The sequence below is a fragment of the Erinaceus europaeus genome, chromosome 2 (assembly GCF_950295315.1).
Source record: "Erinaceus europaeus chromosome 2, mEriEur2.1, whole genome shotgun sequence".
NCBI classification, from domain to species: Eukaryota; Metazoa; Chordata; class Mammalia; order Eulipotyphla; family Erinaceidae; genus Erinaceus; species Erinaceus europaeus.
In genome coordinates this window covers 203,946,991-203,960,955 of record NC_080163.1, presented here as the reverse complement: position 1 = coordinate 203,960,955, position 13,965 = coordinate 203,946,991, and the positions used below count along the sequence as shown (strand labels likewise).

Sequence of the window (13,965 nt, the reverse complement as noted above, 5' to 3'; positions counted from 1 at the left end):
GGACAGGTCACCACAGGGGACAAGACACCACAGGGGACAGAGCCACCACAGGGGACAGAGCCACCATAGGAGATGGTGCCACCACAGGGGACGGGGCCACCATAGAGGACAAGTCAACATGGGTCAGGGCCACCACAGGGAACAGGTCACCACAGGGGACAGGTCACCACAGGGGACAGGGCCACCACTGGACAGGTTACCACAGGGGACAGGGCCACCACAGGGGACAGGTCACCACAGGGGACAGTGCCACCACAGGGGTTAGGTCACCACAGGGGACAGGTCACTACAGGGGACAGGTCACCACAGAGGACGGGGCCACCACAGGGGGTAGGTCACCACAGGGGACGGGGCCACCGCAGGGGACAGGAGTCATAGGGGACAGGGACACTCTTGGCAGGGACAGGAAGCATTTGATAATGTCCCATCCAATCCCGTCCCGCTGACTCACGGAGGTGTGGCCTGAGGCAGGTGTTGTCCTGCTGTCTTTCCAGTGCAGCGTCTGACCCTGGACAAGCATGGACACTGTGGGGAAGGTAGGCGACCGGTGGCACAGGGCCACGTCCACGTTGGCCCAGGCTCGACGCCAGGCAGGGAGGGGGTCTGTGTCCACACTGTTTGTAGGCTTGAAGCACGTGTGTGTGGGGGGGGATTCCACACTGGCCTAGGCTCCAGGCTGCCCCCAGCCCTCCCCCCCCCCCACCCCTAGGCTCAGGTCTGATGTGGGGCTGGTGGGTAGTTCAGTTGAGTGGTGAGTCCAGGCCCCAGCCTGACAGCTGTGATGCTGGGCTGTTTCCTTCTGTCTGTCTCTCTGCCTCTGTCTCTCTCTGTCTGCCTCTGCCTGTCTCTCTGTCTCTGTCTGCCTCTGTCTCTGTCTCTCTGTCTCTTGTCTTTCTGACTCTATCTCTGTCTGTCTCTCTGTCTCTCCCTGCCTCTGTCTCTGTCTGCCTCTGTCTCTGTCTGTGTCTCTCCCTGCCTCTGTCTCTGTCTGCCTCTGTCTCTGTCTCTCTGTCTCTTGTCTTTCTGTCTCTGTCTGCCTCTGCCTCTGTCTCTCTGTCTCTGTCTGCCTGTCTCTGTCTTTCTGCCTCTTGTCTTTCTGCCTCTGTCTGCCTCTGTCTCTGTCTGCCTCTGCCTCTGTCTCTCTGTCTCTGTCTGCCTGTCTCTGTCTTTCTGCCTCTTGTCTTTCTGCCTCTGTCTGTCTCTGTCTCTGTCTGCCTCTGTCTCTGTCTGCCTCTGTCTCTCTGCCTCTGTCTGTCTCTCTGTCTCTGTCTGCCTCTGTCTCTCTGCCTCTGCCTCTGTCTCTGCCTCTCTCTCTGCCTCTGTCTCTCTGCCTCTTGTCTTTCTGCCTCTGTCTCTCTCTGTCTCTGCCTCTGTCTCTCTGTCTGCCTCTGCCTCTGTCTCTCTGTCTCTGTCTTTCTGCCTTTGTCTCTGTCTGTCTCTGCCTCTGTCTGTCTCTCTGTCTCTCCCTGCCTCTGTCTCTGTCTGCCTCTGTCTGTCTCTCTGTCTCTCCCTACCTCTGTCTCTGTCTGCCTCTGTCTCTGCCTCTGTCTCTCTGCCTCTGTCTGTCTCTCTGTCTCTGTCTGCCTCTGTCTCTCTGCCTCTGCCTCTGTCTCTGCCTCTCTCTCTGCCTCTGTCTCTCTGCCTCTTGTCTTTCTGCCTCTGTCTCTATCTGTCTCTGCCTCTGTCTCTCTGTCTGCCTCTGCCTCTGTCTCTCTGTCTCTGTCTTTCTGCCTTTGTCTCTGTCTGTCTCTGCCTCTGTCTGTCTCTCTGTCTCTCCCTGCCTCTGTCTCTGTCTGCCTCTGTCTGTCTCTCTGTCTCTCCCTACCTCTGTCTCTGTCTGCCTCTGTCTCTGCCTCTGTCTCTGCCTCTGTCTCTCTGCCTCTGTCTGTCTCTCTGTCTCTGTCTGCCTCTGTCTCTCTGCCTCTGTCTCTCTGTCTCTGTCTGCCTCTGCCTCTTGTCTCTCTTCCTCTTGTCTCTCTGTCTCTGTCTCTCTGTCTCTAAGTCAGGCCTGGTGCTGGAGGCCCTGATGGTGGGGAGTGTGATGACCAGCTGGAGGGGACTCCACGTGACCCCGATGGACAGTCCACCCTACACGGCCCCGGGACCTGAGCTCGTGTGCCCCGTACTCGACCCACTGACCCCGGCCTGGCCCCAGGACTGGGGGGCCCACTCGCCGACTGGCACTCACTGGCCCGGCCCATTCCCTGAGCCCATCTATCTGTCCTGGGGGAGCAGCGTGTGGTGGGGGGTGACCCCGGGCCCGGGCTCTTTCCTGAGTCCGTGTGTCTTGGGTGCCCTGAGCTCAGGTCGGGCCTCACAGCTTTCTTTGCTCTCTGGTCACCAACTGTCAGGCCCCAGGGCCAGGCTGGGGGAGACAGCTGCTAGCACTGGAAGCTTGGACTTTGCACTGGGGGCTGGGGGGAGTGGGGGTGGGGGTGGGGGTCTGGGAGGTCAGCCAGGGGCGGGCTCAGGCCGAGGGGCGGGGTCCTGCCGCAATTGGCGGTCTGGCCGAGGGGTGGGCTCAGGCCGAGAGTGGGGGTCAGGCTAATGGACTGGGTCAGCCCGAGGGCGGGGTCAGCCTGGGGGCGGGGTCATCCCGAGGGCGGGGTCAGCCTGGGGCGGGGTCAGGCCGAGGAAGGGGTCCATCACCTTCACCTGTGGGTCCCCTCTGCACAGACTAGGGGCCGTCGCCAGGTCTTTGGGGGCGGGGACACCGGGTGTGGGGTCACTAGCCAGAGCCCGGTTTGCAGTGACCAGTCCCTGCAGACGGGTGTTGTGCACTGTGACAGCTGGGGGGGGCAGAGGAGGCACAGTGGGGGGACCCGCTCTCCCTGGGGCCATGTTGGGGTCCCTGCTGCCGCTCCCACAGGGAAGGGAGTCTGCTGGGGGTCCCAGAGGGAGGGCAGCCTGCTGGGGGCTCTGCTGGGGGCGTCACCGGCGTCACACCTCTTCCAGGTGATCACGTGCAAAGCAGCCGTGCTCTGGGAGCACAACAAGCCCTTCTCCATGGAGGATGTGGAGGTGGCCCCACCCAAGGCCCATGAAGTCCGGATCAAGGTAACTGGGGGGAGGGCGCGTGCAGCACGTCCACACGGCAGGACAGGGGTCAGAGGGCTCGGTGTGTCCACACGACAGGACAGGGGTCAGAGGACTCGGTGTGTCCACACGGCAGGACAGGGGTCAGAGGGCTCAGTGTGTCCACACGGCTGGACAGGGTGTCAGTGTGTCCACACAGCCGGATAGGGTGTCAGTGTGTCCACACAGCAGGACAGGGAGTCAGTGTGTCCACACAGCAGGACGGGGTGTCTGTGCATCTGTACAGCAGGACAGGGCGTCAGTGTGTCCACACAGCAGGACAGGGTATCAGTGTGTCCACACTGCAGGACAGGGTGTCAGTGTGTCTGTACAGCAGGACAGGGAGAAGTGTGTCCACGCAGCAGGACAGAGTGTCAGTGTGTCCACACAGCAGGACAGGGTGTCAGTGTGTCCACACAGCAGGACGGGGCATCAGTGTGTCCACACAGCAGGACAGGGCGTCAGTGTGTCCACACAGCAGGACAGGGTGTCAGTGTGTCCACACAGCAGGACGGGGCGTCAGTGTGTCCACACAGCAGGACAGGGTGTCAGTGTGTCGGTACAGCAGGATGGGGTGTCAGTGTGTCTATACAGCAGGATGGGGTGTCAGTGTGTCCACACAGCAGGACAGGGATGGGGGGTGGGGAGTCGGAGGGCTCCATGTGTCCATACAGCAGGACAGGGGTCAGAGGGCTCCATGTGTCCACACAGCAGGACAGGGCGTCAGTGTGTCCACACAGCAGGACAGGGTGTCAGTGTGTCTATACAGCAGGACAGGCGGTCAGTGTGTCCACACAGCAGGACAGGGGGTCAGAGGGTTCAATGTGTCCACACAGCAGGACAGGGATGGGGGATGGGGAGTCGGAGGGCTCCGTGTGTCCACACAGCAGGACAGGGGTCAGAGGGCACAGTGACCCCCAGGAAGGGCCTGCTGGTCAGTTGCCACCCACGTGGCAGGGAGGGTTGAGGGCAGTGGGCCGTCCTCAGAGCCAGCAGGTCAGGTAGGGGCTCTGACCTCCCCCCAGGCAGTGCTGCCCAGCCCCCGCCTGCTGCCCTCAGGCCAGAGCAGCCCCCAGAGCTTTTGTGGATGAGGGAGCCAGCTGGCTGTCCATCGGGGCAGCGCCCAGGTGACTCACGAACAGACGGGCAGGGTGAGGCTGGCCAGGCCTCCCCTCAGCAACCACTCCCTACCCCCAGATGGTGGCCACGGGGATCTGTCGCTCGGATGAGCACGTGGTCACCGGGAGTCTGCCCAGAGATCTGCCCGTGATTCTTGGTCATGAGGCAGCCGGCATCGTGGAGAGCATTGGGGAAGGCGTGACCACCGTGAAGCCTGGTGAGTGGTCCCAGGCCCCCACTTTCTGCAGCCTGAATAGGACAGGGGTCATGGGTGATGAAGGAACCTGTAGGGTCACACCTTCATGTCTCTCTGCACCACGTGCTGCTGGGCTCCCTGCACGCGCCACACGCCGCTGGGCTTCCTGCACGCGCCACACACCGCTGGGCTCCCTGCACGCGCCACACGCCGCTGGGCTCCCTGCATGCGCCACACGCTGCTGGGCTCCATGCATGCGCCACACGCTGCTGGCCTCCCAGAATGCACCACATGCTGCTGGGCTCCCTGCATGCACCACACGCTACTGGGCTCCCTGCATGCACCACATGCCACTGGGCTCCCTGCATGCCTTCCTCTCACAAAAAGTAGGTGCAGTCATGCCCAGAGAGCACAGAGTTGGGTCCCAGAGGCCCACAGTGAATGCACAGGCCATGGCTCTGAGACGAGGGGGTCACCTGGCACACAAGGAGGTGGCAGAAACACATGTGACCCTGTGTCCATGGGAATGCTGTGGGGCGGGCTGCACCCCAAGCCTGGCATGGATGCCTGGTGGCTTAGGAGAACCCTGCCTGCAGGTGACAAGGTCATCCCGCTGCCCATCCCCCAGTGTGAGCAGTGCAGCGTCTGCAAACACCCTGAGGCCAACTACTGCCAGATGAACGGGTAGGCAGCCAGGCAACACCTGCTCACCCCTGGGCATGAGCCTCACCTCGCCCCTGTACCCTCACCTCACACCCTGTGCCCTCACCTCACACACCTGTACCCTCACCTCACACCCCAGTAACCTCACTTCACACCCCTGTGCCCTCACCTCACACCTCTGTGCCTTCACCTCAAAACCTGTACCCTCACCTCACACAGCTGTGCCCTCACCTCATACCCCTGTGCCCTCACTTCACACCCCTGTGCCCTCACCTCACACCTTGTGCCCTCTTCTCACACCCCTGTGCCCTCACCTCCCACCCCTGTGTGAACTCACCTCACTTATCTGTGCCCTCCCCTCACACCCCCTGTGTGAACTCACCTCACGTATTTGTTCCCTTATCTCACACCCCTGTGTGAACTTATCTCACCTCACACCCCTATGTGAACTCACACCCTGTGTCCTCATCTCACACCCTGTCCTCACCTCACACCCTGTGCCCTCACCTCACACCCTGTGTCTTCATGCCTGTGTGTGTGTCCTAGAGCAGTGCCTGTGCCTCGTCTCTGTGTGTGTGGTTTTGTGTGACTGTATGTCACTGTGTGTGTCCTAGACACACCTGCTCTCAGCTGTGTGTATGTGATTGTGTGTGAGAGAAAGACTGTGTGTGACTATGTGTGTGAGTTGTGTGAGTGTGAAAGACTATGATTATGATTGTGTGTGTATGAGTGTGTGTGAGTGTGAGAGATTGTGTATGTGTGAGAGAGAGAGAGTGTGATTGTGTGTATGTGAGTGTGGGAGACTGACTGTGTGTGAGAAACTGATTGTGATGTGTGAGACTGTGACTGTGTGTGTGAGAGAGACTATGATTATGATTTGTGTGTATGAGTGTGAGAGATTGTGTATATGTGAGAGAGAGACAGTGTGATTGTATGTATGTGAGTGTGGGAGACTGTGACTGTGTGTGAGAAACTGTGTGATTGTGATGTGTGAGACTGTGACTCTGTGTGTATGAGAGAGACTGTGTGGTTGTGATAGTTTGTGTGAGACTGACAGTGTGAGTGAGAGAGACTGTGTGATTGTGTGTATGTGAGTGTGAGAGACTGTGTGTGAGAGAGAGACAGTGTGATTGTGTGTATGTGAGTGTGAGAGACTGACTGTGTGTGTGAGAGAGACAGAGTGTTGTGTGTGAGAGAGAGACTGTGACTGTGTGTGTGTGTGAGAGAGAGAGACAGTGTGGTTGTGCATGTGTGAGTGTGAGAGACTGTGACTCTGTGTGAGAGAGAGACAGAGTGTGCTTGTGTGAGTGTGAGAGAGTGAGAGACTGATCTGTGTGTGTGAGAGAGAGACAAAGTAGTTGTGCGTGTATGAGTGTGAGAGACTGTGACTCTGTGTGTGTGAGAGAGAGAGACAGAGTGGTTGTGCGTGTGTGTATGACACTGTGTGTGTGAGAGAGAGAATGGTTGTGCATGTGTGAGTGTGAGAGACTGTGACTCTGTGTGTGTGTGAGAGAGAGAGACAGTGATTGTGCGTGTGTGTGAGAGTATGACACTGTGTGTGTGAGAGAGAGAATGGTTGTGCGTGTGTGAGTGAGAGACTGTGACTCTGTGTGTGAGAAAGAGACAGAATGGTGCGTGTGTGAGTGTGAGACTGTGACTCTGTGTGTGAGAGAGAGACAGAGTAGTTGTGCCTGTGTGAGTGTGAGACTGTGACTCTGTGTGTGAGAGAGAGACAGAGTGGTTGTGCGTGTGTGAGTGTGAGCATATGACTCTGTGTGTGAGAGAGAGACAGAGTGGTTGTGCGTGTGTGAGTGTGAGACTGTGACTCTGTGTGTGAGAGAGAGACAGAGTGGTTGTGCGTGTGTGAGTGTGAGACTGTGACTCTGTGTGTGTGTGAGAGACAGAGTGGTTGTGCCTGTGTGAGTGTGAGACTGTGACTCTGTGTGTGAGAGAGAGAGTGGTTGTGTGAGTGTGAGTGTGAGACTGTGACTGTGTGTGAGAGAGAGACAGAGTGGTTGTGCGTGTGTGAGTGTGAGACTGTGACTCTGTGTGTGAGAGAGAGAGACAGAGTGGTTGTGCATGTGAGAGTGTGAGACTGTGACTCTGTGTGTGAGAGAGACAGAGTGGTTGTGCGTGTGTGAGTGTGAGACTGTGACTCTGTGTGTGAGAGAGAGAGAGTGGTTGTGTGAGTGTGAGACTGTGACTCTGTGTGTGAGAGAGACAGAGTGGTTGTGCGTGTGTGAGTGTGAGACTGTGACTCTGTGTGTGAGAGAGAGACAGAGTGGTTGTGCGTGTGTGAGTGTGAGACTGTGACTGTGTGTGAGAGAGAGACAGAGTGGTTGTGCGTGTGTGAGTGTGAGACTGTGACTCTCTGTGTGTGTGTGAGAGAGTGGTTGTGCGTGTGTGAGTGTGAGACTGTGACTCTGTGTGTGAGAGAGACAGAGTGGTTGTGCCTGTGTGAGTGTGAGACTGTGACTCTGTGTGTGAGAGAGAGAGTGGTTGTGTGAGTGTGAGTGTGAGACTGTGACTCTGTGTGTGAGAGAGAGAGTGGTCGTGTGAGTGTGAGTGTGAGACTGTGACTCTGTGTGTGAGAGAGAGACAGAGTGGTTGTGCGTGTGTGAGTGTGAGACTGTGACTCTGTGTGTGTGTGAGAGACAGAGTGGTTGTGCGTGTGTGAGTGTGAGACTGTGACTCTGTGTGTGAGAGAGAGACAGAGTGGTTGTGCGTGTGTGAGTGTGAGACTGTGACTGTGTGTGAGAGAGAGACAGAGTGGTTGTGCGTGTGTGAGTGAGACTGTGACTCTCTGTGTGTGTGTGAGAGACAGAGTGGTTGTGCGTGTGTGAGTGTGAGACTGTGACTCTGTGTGTGTGTGAGAGACAGAGTGGTTGTGCGTGTGTGAGTGTGAGACTGTGACTCTGTGTGTGAGAGAGAGACAGAGTGGTTGTGCGTGTGTGAGTGTGAGACTGTGACTGTGTGTGAGAGAGAGACAGAGTGGTTGTGCGTGTGTGAGTGTGAGACTGTGACTGTGTGTGAGAGAGAGACAGAGTGGTTGTGCGTGTGTGAGTGTGAGACTGTGACTCTCTGTGTGTGTGTGAGAGACAGAGTGGTTGTGCGTGTGTGAGTGTGAGACTATGACTCTGTGTGTGAGAGAGAGAGTGGTTGTGCGTGTGTGAGTGTGAGACTGTGACTCTGTGTGTGTGTGAGAGACAGAGTGGTTGTGCGTGTGAGTGTGAGACTGTGACTCTGTGTGTGAGAGAGAGACAGAGTGGTTGTGCGTGTGTGAGTGTGAGACTGTGACTCTGTGTGTGTGTGTGAGAGAGAGAGTGGTTGTGTGAGTGTGAGTGTGAGACTGTGACTCTGTGTGTGAGAGAGACAGAGTGGTTGTGCGTGTGTGAGTGTGAGACTGTGACTCTGTGTGTGAGAGAGAGACAGAGTGTTTGTGCGTGTGTGAGTGTGAGACTGTGACTCTCTGTGTGTGTGTGAGAGACAGAGTGGTTGTGCGTATGTGAGTGTGAGACTGTGACTCTGTGTGTGTGTGAGAGACAGAGTGGTTGTGCGTGTGAGTGTGAGACTGTGACTCTGTGTGTGAGAGAGAGACAGAGTGGTTGTGTGTGTGTGAGTGTGAGACTGTGACTCTCTGTGTGTGTGTGTGAGACAGAGTGGTTGTGCGTGTGTGAGTGTGAGACTGTGACTCTGTGTGTGAGAGAGAGAGAGAGTGGTTGTGCGTGTGTGAGTGTGAGACTGTGACTCTGTGTGTGTGTGAGAGAGAGAGTGGTTGTGTGAGTGTGAGTGTGAGACTGTGACTCTGTGTGTGAGAGAGACAGAGTGGTTGTGCGTGTGTGAGTGTGAGACTGTGACTCTGTGTGTGAGAGAGAGACAGAGTGGTTGTGCGTGTGTGAGTGTGAGACTGTGACTGTGTGTGAGAGAGAGACAGAGTGGTTGTGCGTGTGTGAGTGTGAGACTGTGACTGTGTGTGAGAGAGAGACAGAGTGGTTGTGTGTGTGTGAGTGTGAGACTGTGACTCTCTGTGTGTGTGTGAGAGACAGAGTGGTTGTGCGTATGTGAGTGTGAGACTGTGACTCTGTGTGTGAGAGAGACAGAGTGGTTGTGCGTGTGTGAGTGTGAGACTGTGACTCTCTGTGTGTGTGTGAGAGAGAGACAGAGTGGTTGTGTGTGTGTGAGTGTGAGACTGTGACTGTGTGTGTGAGAGAGAGAGAGAGTGGTTGTGTGAGTGTGATTGTGAGACTGTGACTCTGTGTGTGAGAGAGACAGAGTGGTTGTGCGTGTGTGAGTGTGAGACTGTGACTCTGTGTGTGAGAGAGACAGAGTGGTTGTGCGTATGTGAGTGTGAGACTGTGACTCTTGTGTGTGAGAGAGACAGAGTAGTTGTGTGTGTGTGTGTGAGTTTGAGAGACTGTGACTCTCTGTGTGTGAGAGAGAGACAGAGTGGTTGTGTGTGTGAGAGTGTGAGACTGTGACTCTGTGTGTGAGAGAGAGAGTGGTTTTGTGTGTGTGAGTGTGAGACTGTGACTCTGTGTGAGAGAGAGACAGAGTGGTTGTGCGTGTGTGAGTGTGAGAGACTGACTCTGTGTAAGAGAGACGTTGTGATTGTGGTTGTATGTATGTTAGTGAGAGACTGTGACTGTGTGAGAGAGATGGGGAGAGAGAGAGAGACTGACTCTGTGTGACTGTGTGTGACTGTACTGCCCAGGCACACCTGCCCTCCACCGCGTGTGACAGGTGTGGCTACGTGTGTTGGCACCCCCCCCCCAAGCTGTGTGTGGCTGCGTGTGGCCGCTTGTGCCCAGCACGCCCCCTCAGCCCAGTGTGTCTCCAGCATCGAGAGTAAGCAGGGCGCCATGCAGGATGGCACCTTCCGCTTCTCGTGCCGTGGACGCCCGCTGCACCACTTCCTGGGCACCAGCACCTTCTCCCAGTTCACAGTGGTGAACGAGAACTCCGTGGCCCCCATCCACGCGGACGCCCCCCTGGACACTGTCTGCCTCATCGGCTGCGCCTTCTCCACTGGCTATGGCTCTGCGGTCAAGGTCGCCAAGGTGGGGGCAGGTCGCCAGCAGGCAGGGATGGGGGCACAGGGGGATAGGGACAGTGGGGGTGGACGGGGATGGAGATGGGGAATGGGGGACAGGGGAGAGGGATAAGGGGTGGGGTGGGGATGGGGTAAATGGGTGATGGGGACACAGAGGGTGGTGGACAGAGCACAGGGTGGGACAGAGCTGCGGTGGGGGCCACATCATCCAGAGCATGCAGGAGGGGGTGGCGTGAGCTTCCAAGTGGACAGGAGTCCCCACAACCAGGGGGAGGCCGGGGCTAGGGGCAGCCCAGCCTCAGGGCTCCTGGCCAAGGCCTCTTAGCTGGTAGGGCCTGGTGTCCGGCACAGAGGCCTCATTCACGGACAGATGTCTGTCCTCACTTAGAGACCACACATGGGGGGGAGGGCTGTAGTAGGCGGCTGCGGTGGGCACCGGGCCCAGGACCTGTCAGCCTGGTGACATGACTGCTTCCTGTGGGGACAGCGGCCTGGGCAGTGACCCCGGACCATCAGGAGTCCTGGGCAGTGCTTTTACCCAAAGCAGGTTTTCATAGTGGGGTATCCTGGGCTCGCATAGGGGCACCCCCCACACTGACCAGACCACATGGCCATTCACTCGGCCCCACCAAGCTCCCTCAGGGTGGGAGGGGGCTGGGGTCAAGCTGTGGGCTAGCCGTCCCGGGTGCAAGCGCCCCTCTGCTTGGCGGCCAGGTCACCCCCGGGTCCACCTGCACCGTCTTTGGCCTGGGCGGCGTGGGGCTGGCCGTCATCATGGGTTGCAAGGCGGCCGGTGCGGCCAGGATCATCGGCGTGGACATCAACAAGGACAAGTTCGCCAAGGCCATGGCCGTGGGAGCCACCGAGTGCCTCAGCCCCCTTGACTCCCAACAGCCGGTCAGCGAGGTGCTGTCTGAGAGGACTGGGGGCGGTGCCGACTTCACCTTCGAGGTCGTCGGCCGGCTGGACACCATGGTAGGTCTTGCACCCACTGCTCGGACTCTCAGCAGAGAGCGGGTCCCTGAGCCTCAGGTCTGCAGCTGCCACGGCTCCTGTGGCCTTAGCACAGTCCGTGCTGCTGCGACCTACTCCCTCCATCACTGAGCAAACTCCTCAGGGAACAGCCCCAGGGAGGGAGGGAGAGGCTGTCAGGAGCACCCCTGGGGAGGGAGGAGCTGTGGGGAGTAGATCTAGGGAGGGAGAGGCTTGGGAAGTATCCCTGGGGAGGGAGTGGTTGTAGAGAGTAGACCATGGGAGGGAGGGGCGTTGGAGAGCTTCAGACAGGGAGGGGCTGTGGGGAGTAGATCTGGGGAGGGAGATGCTGTAGGGAGTAGACCTGGGGAGGGAGAGGCTGTGGGGAGTAGAACTGGGAGGGAGGGTCTTTGGAGAGTAGCTCCAGACAGATAGGGACTGTGGGGACCAGCCCCGGGGAAGGAGAGGCTGTGGGGAGCAGCTCTGGAGAGGAAGAATCTGTGGGGAGCATCCCTGGGGATGGAGGGGCTGTGGGGAGCAGCCCCAGACAGGGAGGGGCTGTGGGGAGCAGACCTGGAGAGGAAGAATCTGTGGGGAGCATCCCTGGGGATGGAGGGGCTGTGGGGAGCAGCCCCAGACAGGGAGAGGCTGTGGGGAACAGCCCCAAACAGGGAGAGGCTGTGGAGAGCATCCCCAGACAAGGAGAGGCTATAGGGAGCAGCCCCAGACAGGGAGAGGCTGTGGGGAGCAGCCCCAGATAGGGAGAGGCTATAAGGAGCAGCCCCAGACAGGAAGAGGCTATAAGGAGCAGCCCCAGAGAGGAAGAGGGTATAGGGAGCAACCCTAGACAGGGAGGGGTTATGGGGAGCAGCCCCAGACAGGGAGAGGCTATAGGGAGCAGTCCCAGACAGGGAGAGGCTGTGGGGAGCAGCCCGAGACAGGGAGAGGCAGTGGGGAGCAGCCCCAGACTGGGAGGGGCTGTGGGGAGCAGCCCCAGACTGGGAGGGGCTGTGGGGAGCAGCCCCAGACAGGGAGAGGCTGTGGGGAGCAGCCCCAGACAGGGAGAGGCTGTGGGGAGCAGCCCCAGTTAGGGAGAGGCTGTGGGCAGGAGCTCCAGCCAGGGAGAGGCTATAGGGAGTAGCCCCAGACAGGGTGGGGCTGTGGAGAGCCGCCCCAGACAGGGAGGGGCTGTGGGGAGCAGCCCCAGACAGGGAGAGGGTATAGGGAGCAGCCCCAGACAGGGAGAGGCTGTGGGGAGCAGCCCCAGACAGGGAGAGACTATGAGGAGCAGCCCCAGACAGGGAGGGGCTGTGGGGAGCAGCCAGAGACATGGAGAGGCTGTGGGGAGCAGCCCCAGACAGGGAGATTCTATGGGGAGCATCCCCAGACATGGAGAGCCTCTGGGGAGCAGAGGTGAAGAGGTGACAAGGGCCCCAGGGCTGGGCAGTGAAGGGGCCATAGCCTGTCCCCCACTGTCCCGCATTCTGTCCCTGCAGATGACTGCCCTGCTGAGCTGCCACCCCGCCTTTGGGGTGAGCGTCGTGGTAGGGGTGCCACCCAATGCCCAGAGCCTCTCCTTGAACCCCATGCTGCTGCTGACTGGGCGCACCTGGAAGGGGGCCGTCTTCGGGGGTAGGTGCCCGGGGGGACTGACCCTCTGCTGTCCCAGCCATCCCTTGTCCTCCCCCTGCTCTCTCCCTGCCTCCCTCCGCCCTCCGCGTTGCACCCCAGCCTCCCCCACCTCTCCCTTGCCCCTAGCACCCGCCTCTACCCCGTGTCACCTGTGGGTCACACTGTCCCCTGTCCAGGCTTCAAGAGCAGGGACTCGGTGCCCAGGCTTGTGGAGGAATTCATGACCGGCAAGTTCAAGCTGGACGCACTGGTCACCCACGTGCTGCCCTTTGAGAAGATCAATGAGGGCTTTGAGCTGTTGCGCTCAGGACAGAGGTAAGGGGGGACAGGGGCAGAGGACTGGGGGAGGGACAGATAGGGGGCAGGGGGAGAGGGGTGGGGATGGGGGGACAAGTGATGGAGTCAGGGTGGGGTGGACAGGCACCCAGGAGCCCCATCACCACGAGCAGGGACCGTCCCCCCTGCAGTGGACAAGCAGGCCCGCTGGTGCCTGTCTCTTGGTCACCCTCTCCATGTCTCTGTCCAGTCACATATAAGAGAAAATGAAATGACAGATCAGGGGAACCGGAGTCCCTCAGAGCACCTGAGAAACACTGAGCCCCAGAGCAGGGAGCACAGAGCGCACTTCCTGAGGCACGAGGAGGGCACCTCCCCTGGCCATGTGGTGGCCCCTGGAGGATGTGGTCAGTGGTGTCCCCTGGCCGTGTGGTCAGCGGCATCCGCTCCTGACAGTGTCCGCACCATCCTGACCTTCTGAGGCCTCACACGGTGGGAGGAGGAGCTGGGCCCTGGTCTGAGCAGAAAGCATCCTTGGACCCGGAACCTGTGGCCTCACACCCTGTCCCGTCCTGTCCTGTCCCCCATCCTGGGCCCACCAGACTGGGCCAGGCCTCATCCTGCTGGCTACACCCCTATGTCCTCACGCCCTGGCCACACCTGCCCGCCCTGGCCACACCTGCCCGCCTCCTGGCTGACTTCCTGCAGATGGGCAAGAGGAGCATGGTCCAGCTGGGGAGGGTGGGGGAGGGGGCAGGCTTCTCCCTGTGCTGCCTGAGGTTGCTCCGCACAGCCCCTGCACAGACCCCTGTCCATCCGGCCCAAGGGTAGCATTAAACTGCCAAGCAAGCTCCCCTGAGTGTTTGCCTATGAGTGCTTGTATGGCCGGCCTGGCTGCTGACCTCCATGGCTGACCACAGTGGCTGACCACAATGGCTGACCACAATCACTGACCGCAATGGCTGACCACAATGGCCAACCA

The 13,965-nt window shown here is 59.1% G+C and overlaps 2 protein-coding genes across 3 annotated transcripts in view; both read left to right on the top strand.

The window, feature by feature from the left end:
* Positions 1-399: 399 nt before the first annotated feature.
* LOC103127554 (alcohol dehydrogenase E chain-like) lies at positions 400-13,837 on the top strand. Of its 2 annotated transcripts, XM_060186341.1 has the most exons (9): positions 400-536; positions 2,956-3,057; positions 4,273-4,411; positions 4,987-5,074; positions 9,891-10,110; positions 10,818-11,078; positions 12,572-12,707; positions 12,884-13,022; positions 13,440-13,837. In XM_060186341.1, exons 1-9 carry the CDS (start codon positions 519-521, stop codon positions 13,462-13,464), a joined length of 1,128 nt encoding a protein of 375 aa, XP_060042324.1. In that variant the 5' UTR covers positions 400-518; the 3' UTR covers positions 13,465-13,837. The 2 variants fall into 2 exon arrangements, with proteins under 2 accessions (XP_060042324.1, XP_060042325.1); XM_060186342.1 differs by lacking the exon at positions 4,273-4,411 and having other exon boundaries at positions 495-536; positions 5,019-5,074.
* Positions 3,914-13,965, top strand: part of LOC103127555 (alcohol dehydrogenase 1-like) — a 37,543-nt gene continuing 27,491 nt past the window's right edge. The window contains exon 1 of the mRNA XM_060186338.1: positions 3,914-3,985. Coding sequence (XP_060042321.1) covers positions 3,929-3,985 — 57 coding nt within the window. The 5' untranslated portion in view covers positions 3,914-3,928. The remainder of the gene's footprint in view (positions 3,986-13,965) is intronic.